The sequence below is a fragment of the Zophobas morio genome, unplaced genomic scaffold (assembly GCF_036711695.1).
Source record: "Zophobas morio isolate AGI-343-1 ecotype UQ-CSIRO unplaced genomic scaffold, CSIRO_AGI_Zmor_V1 ptg000008l, whole genome shotgun sequence".
NCBI classification, from domain to species: Eukaryota; Metazoa; Arthropoda; class Insecta; order Coleoptera; family Tenebrionidae; genus Zophobas; species Zophobas morio.
The window spans coordinates 13,101,624-13,120,367 of NW_026972113.1; the positions used below are offsets into that span (position 1 = coordinate 13,101,624).

At 34.1% G+C, this 18,744-nt stretch overlaps 5 protein-coding genes across 5 annotated transcripts; 3 read left to right on the forward strand and 2 right to left on the reverse strand.

The window, feature by feature from the left end:
* The first annotated feature begins 1,226 nt into the window (after nt 1–1,226).
* Nucleotides 1,227–2,198, forward strand: LOC135125405 (acyl-coenzyme A thioesterase 13-like). The gene is made up of 3 exons (XM_064050975.1): nt 1,227–1,685; nt 1,734–1,915; nt 1,964–2,198. The coding sequence occupies exons 1-3, from the start codon at nt 1,605–1,607 to the stop codon at nt 2,118–2,120; spliced, it is 420 nt and encodes a 139-aa protein (XP_063907045.1). The 5' UTR covers nt 1,227–1,604; the 3' UTR covers nt 2,121–2,198.
* Nucleotides 2,199–2,280: 82 nt separating this feature from the next.
* LOC135125403 (major facilitator superfamily domain-containing protein 9-like) lies at nt 2,281–3,829 on the forward strand. The gene is made up of 5 exons (XM_064050973.1): nt 2,281–2,419; nt 2,472–2,603; nt 2,661–2,790; nt 2,837–3,049; nt 3,102–3,829. Exons 1-5 carry the CDS (start codon nt 2,384–2,386, stop codon nt 3,788–3,790), a joined length of 1,200 nt encoding a protein of 399 aa, XP_063907043.1. The 5' UTR covers nt 2,281–2,383; the 3' UTR covers nt 3,791–3,829.
* LOC135125407 (protein PET100 homolog, mitochondrial) lies at nt 3,778–4,141 on the reverse strand. The gene has a single exon (XM_064050976.1). The coding sequence runs from the start codon at nt 4,049–4,051 to the stop codon at nt 3,818–3,820; it is 234 nt and encodes a 77-aa protein (XP_063907046.1). The 5' UTR covers nt 4,052–4,141; the 3' UTR covers nt 3,778–3,817.
* Nucleotides 4,142–4,183: 42 nt separating this feature from the next.
* Nucleotides 4,184–18,743, reverse strand: LOC135125402 (uncharacterized). Its single transcript, XM_064050972.1, has 11 exons — nt 18,664–18,743; nt 18,165–18,613; nt 12,835–12,998; nt 12,424–12,781; nt 11,803–12,368; nt 11,535–11,754; nt 11,203–11,486; nt 10,978–11,154; nt 5,510–5,846; nt 4,425–4,739; nt 4,184–4,372 (listed from the first exon to the last, which is right to left on the reverse strand). The coding sequence occupies exons 1-11, from the start codon at nt 18,722–18,724 to the stop codon at nt 4,199–4,201; spliced, it is 3,105 nt and encodes a 1,034-aa protein (XP_063907042.1). The 5' UTR covers nt 18,725–18,743; the 3' UTR covers nt 4,184–4,198.
* On the forward strand, nt 4,735–5,479 carry LOC135125404 (protein SPMIP1-like). The gene is made up of 2 exons (XM_064050974.1): nt 4,735–5,117; nt 5,164–5,479. The coding sequence occupies exons 1-2, from the start codon at nt 4,790–4,792 to the stop codon at nt 5,421–5,423; spliced, it is 588 nt and encodes a 195-aa protein (XP_063907044.1). The 5' UTR covers nt 4,735–4,789; the 3' UTR covers nt 5,424–5,479.
* Nucleotide 18,744: the final 1 nt, after the last annotated feature.

Consider the following 18,744-nt stretch of genomic DNA (forward strand, 5'->3'; position numbering starts at 1 on the left):
TTATTTATTGACATTGACCCGAATGACACGCCACTGGATTGTTTACTTTACAACAAAAATTACCCAAATTAACTAAAAACAGTGAAAAACGAGCAAACTAGACAGAAAGTTGATTAAAACTTACGGTTTTTACGGATTATAACAATACAAAAACCGAAAATGTGCATTTTTGCATGAACTATCAATTTAGTCATAGGCGTCGGCGTTTTTTTTTTCCACAAACAATAATAATACAACGCTAGACACCAATAACAGTAAAGAAAATAAGAGTTATAAATACGCAATAATCGTAAAAAACTCTTGTTGGAAGTGAAAATCCACTAATTAACAGTCTGATTCTTTGAGGTTAGGCATTTAAAAAAGACAGTAAGGGACCCCCGGGAAGCTTTCGAATTCCAAAAAAAAAAAAATGGCAGAGCGGGCCCCCGAGGTTTCACATTTTTAAAAAAATTAAGACAGAAGGGGCCCCGAGAAGGTTTCACATTAAAAAAAAAAAACACTATGAGGGGCACCCGAGAAGGTTTCATATTATTAAAAAAAATTATTGTAGGAGCCCAAGAAGATTTCACATTTGTAGGAAAAAAGACAAGGGGCCCCCGGGAAGTATTGTGTTCGTAAAAAAATGACAAAAGGGCCCCCCGAGAAGGTTTCACATTTAAAAAAGCCCCGGAGAAGGTTTATTATTATTAAAAAAAAAATACTGTGAGAGCCCCAAGAAGGTTTCACACTCGTACAAATGGGAGAAGGGACCCCCGAGAAGATTTCACATTTAAAAAAAGACAGTCAGGGGTCCCCGAGAAGGTTTATTACTATTTAAAAAATATACTGTGGGAACCCCAAGAAGGTTTCACATTTGTAAAAAAGACAGAAAGGGCCCCCGGGAAGGTTTCGAATTCTTAAAAAAATGGCAGAGGGGGCCCCCGAGAAGGTTTCACATTATTTAAAAACAAAACAATGGGGCCCCCGAGAAGCTTTCGCATTCTTAAAGAAGACAGTAGGGACCCCGGAGAAAGGGTTTTACTTTAAAAAAAAAAAAAAAAAAACTCCGAGAAGTTAAACGTTTTTGGAGACCGAAATAAAACATAAAGCCACTGGAGATGTGCTTATTAAAAAAAAGTTTGTTGTAGCTTGAAAACATTGGGGTTATAATTTGAAATAAAAGTGAGGTTAAGAACGACAATTTTATTTTTCGTTCATTTCGTTCAAATGATACGCCACTGGTTCGTTTTACCTTACAACAACAATCGAACAAAAATTAGTCACTAAATTGAACAAAAACTATAAAAAACAAATAAATTATACCGAAAATTGATAAAAAAAGGGGTTTTGCGAATAATAACAACACGAACACCGAAAATTATGGACTTTTGCATGAACTGTCAAATCAATCATAGGCGTCGGTATATTTTCCTACACAATAATAATAACCCCAAACACTAAAAAAGTTAATAAAATGGGAAAATTCGCACTTACAAACATACAATAATTGCAAAAAACCTCGTTAGTATCAAATATTCGATCTGACTTTTTGAGGTTAGGTCACCCAAAACCCGCACTCTGCCCACTTACGTAATAACAACACAACTGTTGCAAAAGACCACACGATGGCTTTCAGGGGCGCCGACGCTGCAGGTTTAATGCAATTTCTGCGAAGTTGCCGAAATTTTGATAAAGTTCTCGAAAAGGTGAGTCCAACTTGGTCCACTAGTGCCAAACTAACCCCATTCCTTCAGGTAACGATCCTCGCTCTTAGCGATGGCAAGTGCTCCGCGGAAGTCAAAGTGGACGAGAGCCACACGAACCCCATGGGGGGCTTGCACGGTGGATTTTCCGCCACGCTAGTTGATTGTATTTCCACGTACGCCCTCATGACGCAAGTGGCGGCCCCCAATGTGTCCGTGGACATTCACATGAGGTACGACTACGTGGTGGTTGGAATACGGTGTCAAAAATTTTGTTCTAGTTATCTCAAGGGGGCCAAGATTGGTGACGAGATTCTAGTCGATGCTAATGTGATTAAAAAGGGGAAAACGCTGGCGTTTCTTGATGTAGTGATTAAGAACAAAAGTAATGGCGACGTGTTGGTGAAAGGGTCACACACGAAGTTTATAATGCAATGACTAGACTGGTTTTAGCTAATTTATTTATTTTTGTATGATTTTGTCATAGTCAAGTGGTGATAAAGTTTTTCAGGTGTTTCTTTTTTTTTTTACTAAGCCCTGTATGTAATAATGTACTTGTAAAATGACGGTAATTTGTAGAGTCATGTTCATGGTTTTCTTATCAACGTTATCATTATGGCTGAATTGTATGAAAACTATTTATCAGAGTTGTTAGTTAGCTTTATAGAATCAACTGTGGCTGGAATACAAATTGTGTGAACATGATTCTGCCAATTCTTTACATAGTTAGCACTTTGGTAAACATCCATTTTTTTTCAATTTTTTATTTTTACTTTTACTTAATTCTAGGATGCTTTTTGTTTTGTGTTAGTTATTACTGCCGTAAATCCGTATGTTTACTCGTTAGGGGGCACCCAATTCTATTTGGGCGTCTTGAGCTCAGTTTCTTCCTTTATTAACCTAATTTGGAACCCCATTGTGGTAAGCAATTATTTTATTTTTAAAGTTAACACTTTCAAGTCGCTTTCTACGTTTCAGGGTAGTCTGAGTGACACTCTCGGCCGCAAAACCGTCCTCCTGCAATGCCTCTTGATATGTTTAGTGGGCAACATCATGACAGCCGCCACGTCATCCCTTCACCTCTTCTTCATTTCCCGAATAGTGACAAGTAAAACCAAAATCCGCCCTAAACACCAAAACAGTTTAAATTTTAGCATTCGGTGTCCAAATCGCAACCCTCCTTAAAGCCCTAGTAGATGACAATATACAAACAGAAGAGGCCAAAATGGCCGCTATTAATCGAATGCAAGCTTTGGGAGGGGCCTGCTTCATTTTCGCCTCTCTAGTCAGTGGATATATGAGCGAACTCGAAAACGGCTTCAAATACATATTTTATCTCATCAGCGCCGTATTCTTCGTAAATTTAGGTGCCGCATTTGGACACAAATCACCCTAAATCACACTAATTTTTTTTTCTAGTTTTGATGTCCATAATCCCCAACACCCACCCTAAAGTAACTAAAACCAAGGATAAACCCAAACAGGGCTTCAACGTGCTTGAAGTCGTGAAAAAAGCCACTGCCAACCTAACGAAAGTCGACTGGCCAAAGTATTGGGACCTTTTCACCATTAAACTCCTGACGGACTTCGTCTTCATGGTGTTCCACTTCAACTTAACTGAAATGTTGCTTAGACGTTTCGGTATCACTGGAAAAGCCTACGGTTACGTTTTCGCTTCAATTAGTGTGACTTCAATCCTCGTCACTTTAACAATGTCAAAGTTGAAGCAGTATTTTTACTCGGATGATAAATCAGGCCTGAAGCGACTCCTCCATGGCTGCATTTTATTCGTTGTCGCATTTTTGGGGTTAGGTTTAAGCGCGTCATTCGCTACGTTTTATATCTTTCTAATACCCACTTCAATCAGTCGGGTACTTTTAGAAAGCACTTTCATCGAAGTCATTCTAGCGAGAGCCGCCCCTCAAGAGAAAGGTACTATAATGGGGACCTTCGACACCACGCTTGCTCTTTCAGGGCTTACAGCCCCCTTGTTCTCGGGGCTTGTCTCCGACACGTGGGGCGCCGAAACCTGCATGTTGTTGTGCACGGTACCCCTAGCCTTCGCCACGACTCTCGCCTACTCACAAAGAAAGCGCAAACTTCAATAACTTTATTTACAACTAAATCACAATAAATTATAAACTTTTCTCTAGTGCTTTTATTCGATCCGCTTCTTGTTTCGCTTTGATTTTTTGAATGGACTCGAGGAATTGGCGCTGCTGGGTGGTGTCTTCCGGGGGGTACAACTCCCGTTTGGTTTTGACCACCCACTCTTCGAAGAGCTCGGGTTGGTTGAAGTAGTGGAAGAGCGCCACCGGGAAGGTGATATAAAGGGCCATTTTGCCAATTTCGAGCCGCCAGCTACCCATTTTAAGTCACAAACACCGCTTTTGCGAAAAAGTGAGGTTACGTTGGGTGGAAATGACAGCGAAGGGGTGATAGCCAATGACAGGTGGCGTTGAAGTCACGTGAGAGCACAGAGGCGGAATGAAAAACTATCATTAATTTATACATATTTATTGGGGGCTTGAAAACTCTAACTCTTCTGATTCTTCGAGCACCATTTCTTCCATCAGCGCCACCTTGTCTTCAATGATATTTCGCAACTTCATCATCGTGACGTGCAGAATTCGCACTCTTCCTCTATTCTTCAGGATAACCTCTTTCACAGCAGGGTCGAACGCTTCACCCTGACAACCAAAAGTCGCTTTTATATCTATAATTCGACTATAACAGTCTCACTTGCAAAAACTTCTTCTTTTCTTCAATCACCACAGATTCTTCACTCAACTGCCTACTCACTTCGCCGCTTTCTTCTTCACTTTCTTCAACCTTACTCAAACCCGGTATTTTTTTCAACAAGTAACGGTACACCTCGTCATTAACATTTAACAATTTCACCACAAAACTGATCAATTCTTGAACACAATCCAAACAGTGGATTTCGACTTGGGTGCGAAACCCATCAAAATTCCTCTTTACTTCATCCATGAAACTAGTGACGTTATCATGGATCCTGTCTCTGTTGATAACGGGACCATGCGATCCGTAGAAATTCTACAAAAAGACATTGTAGTTGTCAGATTCCTGTCAAAATTTTCGTGAAAATGGATCACAAAGTGCCCGAACCCCGTGGAGTCCCTCTGGGTCAACAGCGCCTGTGGGCCTACACCATCCAGAAAGAAGACAAACTTCGCCTCAAATGGTTCAAAAAGAACGAAAGTCGCCTGGACGAGATTGCAAACAAGGTATTTTTGAGACAAGTTCCTGAGGAAGTGAGAGACGAAATGAAGCAGAGGACGATGAATTGCTTAAAAAACGTGGAGCAGAAGCACACGGTTGTGAAGGAGGAGGAGCCGCCGATTGTGGAGGATTCGGCGCTCACCAACATCATGAGGCCCGTCCCGAAGGAAGTGAAGGATTTGTTGTACTCGAGTAGGTGGTCTAGGGTGTTATAAAGTGAGTATTGAGGGTGTTTTAGGTACCATGAAAGACGGGAGGATGATGTACTTAAAGGAGAGATACCAGGTAATACCCGAACTGCGGTACTATTTCCCAGAGACGACGAATTTCCAATATGGATGGAACATGTGGGATATGGATAGAAAGACGGGAGGGAGTCCGTTTGCGAGGCAACAAGTCATAAGAAAGTCATTCTACAGAAGAAGAGGGGTAAAGAGAGACCCGGAGTGGTACAAAGAACCGGCGAAATTGAGCCCACAAGTGTGCGGGCAGATTTAGAATTACTACCATGAGTACCGTTGTCTTTGTGTGTTGGTAGCGTTAAGTCCAATTTTGAAAAAAAATATATGGGTCGTAGTACTCACTTTGGATATTCTATATATTTCTCTAAACGAGTCCATAATCAGATCGTTGAGTTGATTTAAATATTCACCACTATCACGATTTTTTGCGTTGATTAAAATGTTCGTCATTTCTTCGATTTTCTGCAGACACTCTTGAATTGCGTCCTTCATGAGTTCGAAGTGTTTGCGTTTCCAGATCTCGAATCTTGATACTTCTGAGTAGTAGTCGATGCAGGCGTCTATTCTGTGGAGTTTGAATTTTGTGTCGTAGGCGGCTCTGCGGATTTTGTTTTGTAGGAGTTTGATTTTTTCACAGATTTTTTCGTTGTGCTCGAATTCCACCTTGGAGTGGTCCAACCTTAGTAAGCATTAGATATAAATTTTAATATCTAATACAGAAGGGGTACCGAGAAGGTTTCAAATTGTTGAAAGGGGTCTTCAAGAAGGTTTCAAATTACTAAAAAGAAGACAAATGGGATACCCAAGGTTTTACATTATCAAAAACAATACAAAAGAGTGCCCGAGAAGGTTTTAAATGATCAAAAACTGTACAAAAGGGGTACCGAAAAGTTTTCAAATTAATAAAAACAAGACAGAAGGGGTACCAAAAAGGTTTCAAATTATTAAAAACCCGAGAAGGTTTCACATTATCAAAAACAAAACAGATGGGATCCCCGAGAAGGTTTCAAATGATCAAAAAAAAAACAGAAGGGCCCTCCGAGAAGGTTTCAAATGATCACAAACAATATAGAAGGAGTACTGAGAAGGTTTCAAATTGTTGAAAACGAAAGAAGGGCTCCTCGAGAAGGTTTCAAATTACTAAAAACAAGGCAAAAGGGGTACCACAGGAAGGTTTCAAATTACTAAAAACAAGACAAAGAAAGTTTCACATTATCAAAAACAAGCCAGAAGGGGTGCCCGAGAAAGTTTCAAATTGTTGAAAATAAGAGAGAAGAGGTCCCCGAGAAGGTTTCAAATTTTCAAAAATTAGACAAAAAAGGTACCGAGAAGGTTTAAAATTAATAAAAACACGACAGAAGAGGTTCCCAAGAAGGTTTCAAATTATTAAAAACCCGAGAAGGTTTCAAATTATTAAAAACCCGAGAAGGTTTCACATTATCAAAAACAAGACAGAAAGGATCCCCGAGAGACTTACAAATTATCAAAAACAATACAGAAGGGGTACCGATAAAGTTTCAAATTGTTGAAAACGAGAGAAAGGGTCCTCGAGAAGGTTTCAAATTATTGAAAATGAGACAAAAGGGGTACCACGGGAAGGTTTCAAATTACTAAAAACAAGACAAAAGGGGCACCTAAAAAGGTTTCACATTATCAAAAACAAAACAGAAGCGGTTCCCAGAAGTTTTAAAATTATTGAAAATAAGAGAGAAAGGGTCCCCGAGAAGGTTTCAAGTTATCAAAAACAAGACAGAAGGGATACCGAGAAGGTTCAAAATTAATAAAAACAAGACAGAAGGAGTTCCCAAAAAGATTTCAAATTATTAAAAACCCGAGAAAGTTTCACATTATCAAAAACTAGACAGAAGGGATCTCGACAAGGTTTCAACTTATCAAAACAATACAAAAGGGGTACTGAGACGGTTTCAAACTGTTGAAAACAAGAGAGAAGGGGTCCTCGAGAAGGTTTCAAATTATTAAAAACAAGACAAAAGGGGTACCCAAGAAGGTTTTACATTATCAAAAACAATACAAAAGGAGTTCCCGAGAAGGTTTTAAATTATCAAAAACAATGCAGAAGGGGTAGCGAGAAGGTTTCAAATTATTGAAAACAGTAGAGAAGGGGTCCCCGAGAAGGTTTCAAATTATTAAAAACCCGAGAAGGTTTCAAATTTTCAAAAACAAGACAGAAGAGATCTCCGAGAAGGTTTCAAATTATCAAAAACAATGCAGAAGGGGTACTGAGAAGGTTTCAAATTGTTGAAAACAAAGAGAGAAAGGGTCCTCGAGAAGGTTTCAAATGATCAAAAAGCAGACAGAGGGGGTCTCCGAGAAGGTTTCAAATTATTAAAAACCCGAGAAGGTTTCACATTATCAAAAACCCGAGAAGGTTTCACATTATCAAAAATAAGACAGAAGGGATCCCTACAAGGTTTCAAATTATCAAAATAATACAAAAGGGGTACTGAGACGGTCTCAAACTGTTGAAAACAAGAGAGAAGGGGTCCTCGAGAAGTTTTCAAATTATTAAAAACAAGGCAAAAGGGGTACCACGGGAAGGTTTCAAATCACTAAAAACAAGACAAAAGGGGTACCCAAGAAAGTTTCACGTTATCAAAAACAAACCAGAAGGGGTGCCCGAGAAGATTTTAAATTATCAAAAACAATACAGAATGGGTATCGAGAAAGTTTCAAATTATTGAAAACAAGAGAGAAGGGGTCCCCGAGAACGTTTCAAATTTTCAAAAATAAAACAAAAAAGGTACCGAGAAGGTTTAAAATTAATAAAAACAAGACAGAAGAGTTTCCCGAGAAGGTTTCACATTATCAAAAACAAAACAGAAGGAATCCCCGAGAAGGTTTCAAATTAGCAAAAACAATACAGAAGGGGTACTGAGAAGGTTTCAAATTGTTGAAAACAAGACAGAAAGGGTCTTCGAGAAGGTTTCAAATTATTAAAAATAATACAAAAGGGGCACTTGAAAAGGTTTCACATTATTAAAAACAAAACAGAAGTGGTACCGAGAAGGTTTAAAATTATTGAAAATAAGAGAGAAACGGTCCCCGAGAAGGTTTCAAATGATCAAAAAGAAGACAGTAGGGGTCACCACGATGATTTCAAATTATTAAAAACCCGAGAAGGTTTCACATTATCAAAAACCCGAGAAAGTTTCACATTATCAAAAATAAGACCGAAGGGATCCTTGACAAGGTTTCAAATTATCAAAACAATACAAACGGGGTACTGAGGCGGTTTCAAACTGTTGAAAACAAGAAAGAAGGGGTCCCCAAGAAGGTTTCAAATTACTAAAAACAATACAAAAGGAGTACTCAAGAAAGTTTCGCGTTATCAAAAACAAGACAGAAGAGGTGCCCGAGAAGGTTTTAAATTATCAAAAGCAATACAGAAGGGTTACCGAGAAGGTTTCAAATTATTGAAGACAAAAGAGAAGAGATGCCCGAGAAGGTTTCAAATTTTTAACAATAAGACAAAAAAGGTACCGAGAAGGTTTAAAATTAATAAAAACAAGACAGAAGAGGTTCCCAAGAAGGTTTCAAATTATTAAAAACCCGATGTTTCACATTATCAAAAACAAGACAGAAGAGATCCCCGAGAAGGTTTCAAATTATCAAAAACAATACAGAAGTGGAATTGAGAAGGTTTCAAATTGTTGAAAACAAGAGAGAAAGGGTCCTCGAGAAGGTTTCAAATTATTAAAAATAACACAGAAGGGGTACCGAGAAGGTTTAAAATTATTGAAAATAAGAGAGAAGGGCTCCCCGAGAAGGTTTCAAGTTATCAAAAACAAGACAAAAGGTATAGCGAAAAGGTTTAAAACTAATAAAAACAAGACAGAACGGGTTCCCAAGAAGGTTTCAAATTATTAAAATCCCGAGAAGGTTTCACATGATCAAAAACAAGACAGAAGGGGTACCGAGAATGTTTCAAATTATCAAAAACAATACAGAAGGGGTACTGAGAAGGTTTCAAATTGTTGAAAACAAGAGAAAAATGGTCCTCGAGAAGGTTTCAAATGATCAAAAAGAAAACAGAAGGGGTCTCCGAGAAGGTTTCAAATTATTAAAACCCGAGAAGGTTTCACATTATCAAAAACAAGGCAGAAGGGATCCCCGAGAAGGTTTCAAATTATCAAAAACAATACAGAAGGAGTACTGAGAAGGTTTCAAATTGTTGAAAACAAGACAGAAAGGGTCTTCGAGAAGGTTTCGAATAATCAAAAAGAAGATAGAAGGGGTCTCCGAGAAGGTTCCAAATGATCATAAACAAGACAGTAGAGACCCCCGAATGGGCCCTGAGAAGGTCAGATTCTTTAAAAAAAGACAAGAGTAATTGTTTCACATAAAAAAATTGGTAGACAGAACTTTCCTTGTCCTTCAAGTAGAATACAACTTATCCAAAATTTTCCAAAATGTATAAAATATTGTTCTGTGAATTTATTTTTTACGCTAACTCCTTCCTATAAGTCCAATTTTTCGATTTTCAATTTCTAGAGTTTTTCTTTCTTTATTTTTCGAATTTTTTATCTTTCAGTTTATTGTTTCTTCAGTTTTTCGATTTCAGTCTGTCAAATTGAAACTGTGTCTCACTTTTTGTCTTTTTGTTTTTTTTTTTTTAATTTTTTGACTTTCAGTTTGAGATTTTTCGATTTTCGAAAGTTTCGATACTTCAATTTGCAATTTTTAATTTTGTGATTTTTTGGGTTTTCAAGTCTAAATTTTTCAGTTTTTTCATATTTTATTGCGTAATTTACGATTTTTATATTTGACCATTGCCTAATCTTGGATTTTTGGAGGTTTGAATTTTAAATTTTTCAGTTTTTCGCTTCACTTTTTGTATTTGCAATTTTCTGATTTTCTAACTTTTCGATTTTTATTTTTTCTTAGTTTTTTCAAATTTTAGTTTCTCGATTTTCAGTTTTTCAATTTTTTAACTTTCATTTTCAATTTATAGATTTTAAAGATTTTCGATTTTTCAGTTTCTTTGTTCGCTCAATTTGCAATTTTTACATTTTGCCATTCAATTTTTGAATGTGACATTTCTCAAGGTTTTAATTTTCATTTCTTTTTTTTTTCAATTTTTGGATGTCAATTTTTCAACTTTCTTTCCGCAATTTTTAGAGGTTTTAATTTTAAAAATGTTCCATTTTTCGATTTTTCAACTTTCGAAAATTTCGACCTTTCAGGATTTTGTTTGTTGAATTTGCAATTTTTTTATTCTACCATTCAATTCTTCGATTTGAAATTTCTCAATTTCATTTCATTTTCATTTTTTATTTCTTCAGTTTATAAATTTACTTTTTACGATTTTTACAGTTTTCCTTTTCAAAAATTTTGGATTTTTCGATTTTTCAACTTTTGAAAAGTTTCGATCTTTGTTTCTTCCACTGCATTTTTTACATTTCACCATTGTTTGAGCTTGCAATTTTTCGATTCAGTTTTTCTACTTGCAGTTTTTAATTTTACGATTTTTGTATTTTTTTATTTTTTTGAAGTTTTTAATTTTTCACTTCAATTTTCCAATTTGCGATTTTGAGATTGTTTCACACTATTAAAAGAAAAATGGTAGAAGGTTATTTCGACAGAACTTCCCTCAAAATGATGATATGAAATTTGATTTTGCGATTTTTTTTTTTTATAATAAATTTGTGATTTTTGGATTTCAATCGTTCAATTTTTCATTTTTTCTCGATATCCAATTTTTAATTTTCTTAAATTTTTGGTTGTTTTTTTTTAATGACAGCGGGTTCCCCAAGAAGGTAATAAAAATACGTCCTTTTGAAAATTCTTACCTAGCCAAAATGGCAGCTTGTGACTTAATAAATTTCTGCGTCGTATCATTCTTCATAGCGTTATACTCCGCCATAATTTTCTTATACTTCTTCGGCACCGTCTTCTTTATCTTCAGAATCCTCTTGTTAAACAACTTCGCCTCATCCCGACTATAGTCACCACCTTCTGCAAACAACCTAGAAAGAATTTTCACTCAAACCCCAACAAGAACCGAACCAACTCACTTGATGGAGGCGTTAAAACGACAAATAACCTTATCAATCTTCTTCCTATTCTCCTCCAACACTTTAAAATTCTCAGTAAAAGTTCCTTCAATCTTCTTTATGACCTCATCACCCACGTGTTTCGTCTGTTCGATGCAGGCAGCAACTTCGTAGCTCTTTTTGGCTCGTTGCAGCTTTTCCTCGATCCCTCTGAGGAACCGTTCGTACTCTTGAATTATTTGAACGCGATTTTCTTCGCAGAGGTAGGTGAAACTAGACGAATCCACTAGGTATTTTTTGATCCTCTGGAAAAAATCGGTAAAATAACTAAGTCACAGTGATTTAAAAAAAACCTCCTCCACTCTGTTTAGACCTTCTTGGTGCTCATTGATTTCCTTCAACCTGGCGTCATAAATCGCGGTCTTTATTCTATGGTAGCGAGGTTCATGGGACGCCTGTCTCACCTCCCGTCGTTTCTTCAGCTTCACTGACGTCGTTTCCACCCAATAATTCGTTTGAGAGGTTAATTCTTTGCGACAAGTCTCCATATAGCGACGAATCGCCTCCCATAACCTGTTATTGTTCACCGTCATTCTAGATCTACTAATCCCACACTCCTACCCAAACATCCAGTTATTAACAGCTTCCACCTGGAACTGACACGCTTTCATCTGGTGCGGGATCAGTTCATCCTGGGGATTCTCCACGGGCACTTCTTCGTTCGACTCGTCCTTCAGATCCTCTAACCTCGAGCTCCTTTTTTCCCGAATGTTGGTATTCTTCCCACTCTCACTCAAAAACCTGTCGATTTCGCTTATCAAGAAGTCGATTTCTTGGTCCATGAACTTCTGGTACTTCTGTAGAACTTGGATTTCGGCGTCGCACTGCGAATAGTACAATTTCCCGATGGAATCCGTGAATTTGTTGGCTTCTCGGAGATGCTCGTTGAGTTTTTCGATGGTGGAGTCCTCCCGGAGCTTGTCTAACGTGGTGTTGATCTTCTTGTCGAAGCTGCAGGCGGCTTGGTCGTGCTTTTCTATCACTAGCCTCAAGTCTTGGAATACCAGCTGGGTGAACTCCTGGACTCGGGCGAAGTGGGGGTCCCAGAGGTGGGAGGTGCCGTTGAGGAAGAAGTAAGTGTTCTGGATGTTGGATTCCATGTAGATCGTCACGGTGTTCCATAAATCCTAGACGATTTGTGGTTCAAATTAAAAAAAAAAAGTGACATTTGGAAAAATAAACCTTCAAGTCTGCCATATCACACTGATACGTTTGTGCTATATCATTGGCGATGTCTTTGTACATATCGTCCTTCAAATATGTTGTGTCACTTAGAATCGTGCTCGCGGGTTCATCTTCCAAAAGTACGTTCATCACGTTCTTCATCTGTTCAAACAAGCGGTTGAAACTGTGAATTACGGCCGCTTTGTACATATTTATGAGTTTCCTGGAGTTGGAGTCTAGTTCGTCTAGAGTTTTCTGGATGTGTTTCGACCATATTCCTACATCGTCGGCGGTGAGTGGCAAGCCCGTGGCGAAAGAAGGTTCGTTGAGATCTTCCACTGCCATGCCGGTCAAGTGGCCGGGTTTATAGAAACCTCTGGGGTTGTTTTAAAAAATTTAAGGAAGATTGTGAAATGTGGGGATACTCACACAACTCCTTTCACTTTTATCCATTTCAGGGCTCTCCTGTGGCGCTCTTTGGCTACGGTTAGTTCCAGGTGGAAGGTGCGGGAGTCTTCCTGAATTTGTAGCTTGAGGTCTGACTGGATCTTCGAGTAGTAGCGGTAGTTGTTCATCGTAATTTCGTTCAGTTTCTGGAAAAATAATATCTGATTGTTAGTTGAATGAAACAGTTGTAACCATTTTTTGGAAAAATTTTGAAAATTAGAAATTCGCTTTGTTGTAGTTTTACAATTTTGCCAATTTCAAACTTTGCGATTTTCCGATTTTGGGCTATTTCGATTTCTCGATGATTCAATTTTTCAATGTTTCGATGTTGATTTTTTAATTTTTTAATATTTCAATTTTCCGATTTTTCAAATTTTTGATTCTCGACATCTCAGTTTTTCGATTTTTAAAATTTTTTGTACTTCTCGATTTTAGATTTTTCAATTTTTCAATTTTTCAACTTTTTGATTTTTTACCTCTTAATTTTTCAATTTTGAGCTATTTTGATTTATCGGTTTTTTGATTTTTCAATTTCTTAATTTTTGAGTTTTCCATTCCTCAATAAGTAACCTTGGGCCAATTTTTTGACTTTTCAAATTTTCCATTTTTCGACATTTCGGTTCTTTGACTTCCAAAATTTTTCGACTTTTCAACTTTTGGGTTTTTCGATTTTAAAGAGTTTTATTTTTTCCATTTTTCAATCTTCCGGCTTTTAAATTTTTCGATTTTTCTGTTTTTCGATTGTTTAGTTTCCCTATTTTTCGATTTTTACATTTAAATTTTCTTGATTTTTCGATTTTGGATTATTTTGATTTCTCCATTTTTCGGTTTCTCGCTTTTTCGATTTCTCGATCTCTTGATGTTTCGATTTTCTCTGTTTCAATTTTTCAATTTTTCAGTGTTTGATTTTTTGTTTTCCCAAGTTTTTCAATTTCTCGTTTTATTTTTATTTTTCAGTTTTACTATTTTTCCTTTTTAAAATTTTGAGTTATTTTGATTTATCGGTTTCTCGATTTTTCAGTTTTTCAACGTTTTAGTTTTGGGATTTTTCAATTTCTTAATTTTTCAGTTTTCCATTCCTCAATTTTTTGATTTTTGAAAGTAACCTTGAACCAATTTTTTGACTTTTGAATTTTTCGATTTTTTTATATTCTAGATTTTTCGATTTCTCGTTTTTTATTTATTTTTCAATTTTGCTACTTCTCGATGTTCGGATTTCCTGATTTTTGAATTTTTTTGACTTTTCAAGGTTTCGATTTCTCGACATTTCCATTCTTTGACTTCCAAAATTTTTCGGTTTTTCGACTTTTGGGTTTTTTGATTTTAAAAAGTTTTAATTTTTCCATTTTTCAATCTTCCGGCTTTTAAATTTTTCGATTTTTTTTTGTTTTTCGAATGTTTAATTTCCCTATTTTTCGATTTTTACATTTAAATTTTCTTAATTTTTCGATTTTAGGTTATTTTGATTTCTTCATTTTTCGGTTTCTCGCTTTTTCGATTTCTCGATCTCTTGATGTTTCTATTTTCTCTATGTTCCAATTTTTCAATATTCCGTGTTTGATTTTTTGTTCTCCAAAGTTTCTCGATTTCTAGTTTTTGTTTATTTTTCAGTTTTACTATTTTTCCTTTTTAAAATTTTTAATTTTTCCATTTTTAGATTTTTTATTTTTATATATTATTTCTTCGAATTTTCAGTTTTTCAATTTTTCAATTTTTAGTTTAACGATTTACCAAGATTTCGATGTTTCGACTTTTCGATTGTTCAGTTGCACGATTTTTGCATTTTAAATCTTTTAATTTTCAATTTTTCGATTTCCCTATTTTTGGACATTTCAGTTTTGGAATTTTTCAATTTCTTGAGTTTTAACTTTTTCGATTTCTCGTTTTTTTTTATTTTTCAGTTTTACTATTTCTCTTTTTTGAAATTTATAATTTTTCGATTTATAAAATTTTTAATTTTTTGTATTATTTCTTCAATTTCAGTTTTTCAGTTATTAAATTTTTATATTTTTCGATTTCTCGATCTCTAGATGTTTCAATTTTCCGCATTTTTCAATTTTTGATTTTTCGATTTTCCAATTTTTCGATGTTCCGATTGCTCAATTTTTTAATTTTTTAATATTTCAATTTTCCGATTTTTCAAATTTTTGATTCTCGACATCTCAGTTTTTCAGTTTTTAAAATTTTTTGTACTTCTCGGTTTTAGATTTTTCAATTTTTCAACTTTTTGATTTTTTACAAATTTTTCAATTATGAGCTATTTTGATTTATCGGTTTTTCGATTTTTCAGTTTTTTAACGTTTCAGTTTTGGGATTTTTCAGTTTTCCATTTCTCAATTTTTTGATTTTTGAAAGTAACCTTGGACCAATTTTTTGACTTTTGAATTTTTCGATTTTTTATATTCTAGATTTTTCGATTTCTCGTTTTTTTTATTTTTCAATTTTGCCACTTCTCGGTGTTCGGATTTCCCAATTTTTGAATTTTAAAAATTTTAATTTTTTTGACTTTTCAAATTTTCGATTTCTCGACATTTCGGTTCTTTGACTTCCAAAATTTTTCGGCTTTTCGACTTTTGGGTTTTTTGATTTTAAAAAGTTTTAATTTTTCCATTTTTCAATCTTTCGGCTTTTAAATTTTTCGATTTTTATGTTTTTGGAATGTTTAATTTCCCTATTTTTCGATTTTTACATTTAAATTTTCTTAATTTTTCGATTTTAGGTTATTTTGATTTCTTCATTTTTCGGTTTCTCGTTTTTTCGATTTCTCGATCTCTTGATGTTTCGATTTTCTCTATGTTTCAATTTTTCAAATTTTCAGTGTTTGATTTTTTGTTTTCCCAAGTTTTTAGATTTCTCGTTTTTGTTTATTTTTCAGTTTTACTATTTTTCCTTTTTAAAATTTTTAATTTTTCCATTTTTAGATTTTTTATTTTTATACATTATTTCTTCGATTTTTCAATTTTTAAATTTTTAGATTTTTCGATTTCTCGATTTCTTGATGTTTCGATTTTCCGCATTTTTCAATTTTGGATTTTTCGTTTTTCCAATTTTTCGATGTTCCGATTTTTCAATTTTTCGATTTTCCAATTTTTTGACCATTCAGTTTTGGGATTTTTCAGTTTTTCGATTTCTCGCTATTTTTATTTTCAGTTTTACTATTTTTCCCTTTTAAAATTTTTAATTTTTCGTTTTTTAAAATTTCTAATTTTTTAAATTAATTTTTCAATTTCAATTACAATTTTTCGGTTTTTAAATTTTTCGGTTTTTCAGTTTTTCTGTTTACCGAGATTCAATGTTTCGACTTTTGGATTGTTTAATTTTTTGATTTTTTTTTCGATTTTTAAATATTATATTTTTCGATTTCTCGTTTTTTTTTTGATTTTTCAATTTTACTATTTCTTGATTTTTTATTTTTTTTAAATTTCAATTTTTCGACTCTTTCAATATTTCGATTTTTCAATCTTCCGGTCTTTAAATTTGTCGATTTTTATGGTTTTAGATTATTTAATTTTTCGATTTCACGATTTATCTACATTTCGATGTTTCCATTTTTCGATTGTTCAACTTCCATATTTTTCGATTTTTTACATTTAAATTTTCTTAATTTTTCCATTTTCGAATTGTAGATTTTTCAGTTTCTTAATTTTTCAGTTTTTGATTCTTCAATTTTTTGATTTTTCAATTTATCAATTTTTTAAATTTTTGATTTTTCAGTTTCAATTACAATTTTTTGGTTTTTAAATTTTTCGGTTTTTCAGTTTTTCTGTTTACCGAGATTCAATGTTTCGACTTTTCGATTGTTCAATTTCTCGATTTTTCGATTCCTCAATTTTTTGATTTTTTTTCGATTTTTAAATTTTATATTTTTCGATTTCTGTTTTTTTTTTCAGTTTTACTATTTCCTGATTTTTTATTTTTTTTAAATTTCAATTTTTCGACTATTATTAATATTTGCATTTTTTAATCTTCCGGTCTTTAAATTTGTCGATTTTTATAATTTTCGACTATTTATTTTTTCGATTTCACGATTTATCTACATTTCGATGTTTCCATTTTTCGATTGTTCATCTGCCCTATTTTTCGATTTTTTACATTTAAATTTTCTTAATTTTTCGATTTTCGAATTGTAGATTTTCGATGCTCCGATTTTTAAACTTTTTCGATTTTTCAGTTTCTTAATTTTTCAGTTTTCTATTGTTCAATATTTTGATTTTTCAATTTTTCCATTTTTTAAGTTTTAGATTTTTCGATTTCTCGTTTTTTGATTTTTCAGTTTTACTATTTTTCGATGTTCCGATTTCCTGATTTTTAAATTTTTCAAAATTTAAATATTTTCGACTGCGATTATTGGCATCTCGATTTTCGCAATTTAAAAATTTTTCACTTTCTCGGTTTTTAAAATTTTCAATTTTGAGATTTTTCAATTTTTTAACTTATATTTTCGTTTTTTTTTTTTAATTTTAAATTTCTTGATTTGTTGTTTTTTCTTTTATTTTCAGTTTTACTATTTCGTTTTCTCGATTTTATAATTTTTTAATACATATTTCAATTTTTCGAATTTTTGATTTCTCGAAATCACGATTTTTCTACTTTTCTACTTCCCGGTTTTAGATTTTTCAATTTTTCAAATCTTCTATTTTCGATATTTTTTACGTTTTACATTTTTCAATTTTTAATTTTTGGATTTTCAATTTTTCGAATTTCCAATTTTTCGATGTTCGTATTTTTCGTCATCTGAGATTTTTCAATTTCTTGTTTTTTCAGTTTTTCGATTCCTCAATTTTTAGATTTTTGAATTTTGGGATTTTTCGTTTTGTTAATTTTTCAGTTTTACTATTTTTTAATGTTCCGTTTTCCCGATTTTTACATGTTTTAACAGTTTTTAAAAAATTTCGACTTTCCGATTTCTCAATATTTCAAGTTTTCAATTTCTCAGTTTTTCAAGTTTTTAATTTCTTAACTATTCAACATTTCAATTTTAGCAATTTTTCAATATTTCGATAGTTTAATTCTTCGATTTTTTAAATGTTAGATTTTTCGATTTTTTGATGTTACGATTGATCGGTCATTCGATATTTTTTCGGTTTTAAAAATTCTTGAGTTTTCAATTTTTCAGTTTTTCGAATTTTAAAATATTTTGCTTTCTCAATTTTTTGAATTAGTGACATTCCGAACTTTCAATTTCTCGATACATATTTCGATTTTTCAGTTTTTAAACTTTTCGAAAAGCTTATAAATATATTTTTATTTGCGATCTTAAAACGCCCGAAACTACCGACTCGATTACTTCACTTAACATCATAAAAACTTACCACAATTTCATTTTCGAAATACTGCATCAAATCGTAAGGCAACAAGTGGCAAATCTTCTCCATCTTCCGATACGCCTCATTCAATACCCCCTTGAAACGTTTCGACCTCTCCATCTCCAACGCCTTCAATTTCTCGTAGTGCTCATCAATAATCTTAAACCTCTTCTCGTCGAACTCATGAACCCGTAGCGGCAAAGTCCGGAAAATGCTTGGGTCCAGACCAACCAATTCTTCTTTCTCGTAATTGAAAACCTTCGTCTCATTCTTCACTTCATTCTTGATCTTTTCCAGAGTTTCCAGAAGACGCACACTCTCTTTCCTCATTTCTTCCTCCAGTTCGAGATCGTGTCTGCGGAATTCGTCTTTGATGAAACTAACTACGGCATTGTGGCTCTTTTCGCGCTTGGATAGGAGCCTCTGGATGGCGGCAGATGGTGAAGAGACTGGAGCTAGAAGAAGAAATAGACGAGTTGAAGAAAGAAGAAAAAGAATGGGGTACCGATGTTGGCTGGAAGAGTAACCGCATCGATGTAATCTTGAGTAAGGGGACGAAAACTCATTTTCAAAAAATCTGTCAATG

Bases quoted from the DNA above. Each gene is read 5' to 3' on its own strand.
- LOC135125405 (XM_064050975.1), top strand. From the start codon at position 1,605: ATGGCTTTCAGGGGCGCCGACGCTGCAGGTTTAATGCAATTTCTGCGA. The intron at 1,686-1,733 runs GTGAGTCCAACT...CCATTCCTTCAG, and splicing joins TTGATAAAGTTCTCGAAAAG to GTAACGATCCTCGCTCTTAG. The intron at 1,916-1,963 runs GTACGACTACGT...ATTTTGTTCTAG, and splicing joins TCCGTGGACATTCACATGAG to TTATCTCAAGGGGGCCAAGA.
- LOC135125403 (XM_064050973.1), top strand. From the start codon at position 2,384: ATGATTCTGCCAATTCTTTACATAGTTAGCACTTTG. The intron at 2,420-2,471 runs GTAAACATCCAT...ACTTAATTCTAG, and splicing joins TTTACATAGTTAGCACTTTG to GATGCTTTTTGTTTTGTGTT. The intron at 2,604-2,660 runs GTAAGCAATTAT...TCTACGTTTCAG, and splicing joins TAATTTGGAACCCCATTGTG to GGTAGTCTGAGTGACACTCT.
- LOC135125407 (XM_064050976.1), bottom strand. From the start codon at position 4,051: ATGGGTAGCTGGCGGCTCGAAATTGGCAAAATGGCCCTTTATATCACC.
- LOC135125404 (XM_064050974.1), top strand. From the start codon at position 4,790: ATGGATCACAAAGTGCCCGAACCCCGTGGAGTCCCTCTGGGTCAACAG. The intron at 5,118-5,163 runs GTAGGTGGTCTA...AGGGTGTTTTAG, and splicing joins GAAGGATTTGTTGTACTCGA to GTACCATGAAAGACGGGAGG.
- LOC135125402 (XM_064050972.1), bottom strand. From the start codon at position 18,724: ATGAGTTTTCGTCCCCTTACTCAAGATTACATCGATGCGGTTACTCTT. The intron at 18,614-18,663 runs GTACCCCATTCT...TTCTTCTTCTAG, and splicing joins TACTCTTCCAGCCAACATCG to CTCCAGTCTCTTCACCATCT. The intron at 12,782-12,834 runs GTGAGTATCCCC...AAACAACCCCAG, and splicing joins ATAAAAGTGAAAGGAGTTGT to AGGTTTCTATAAACCCGGCC.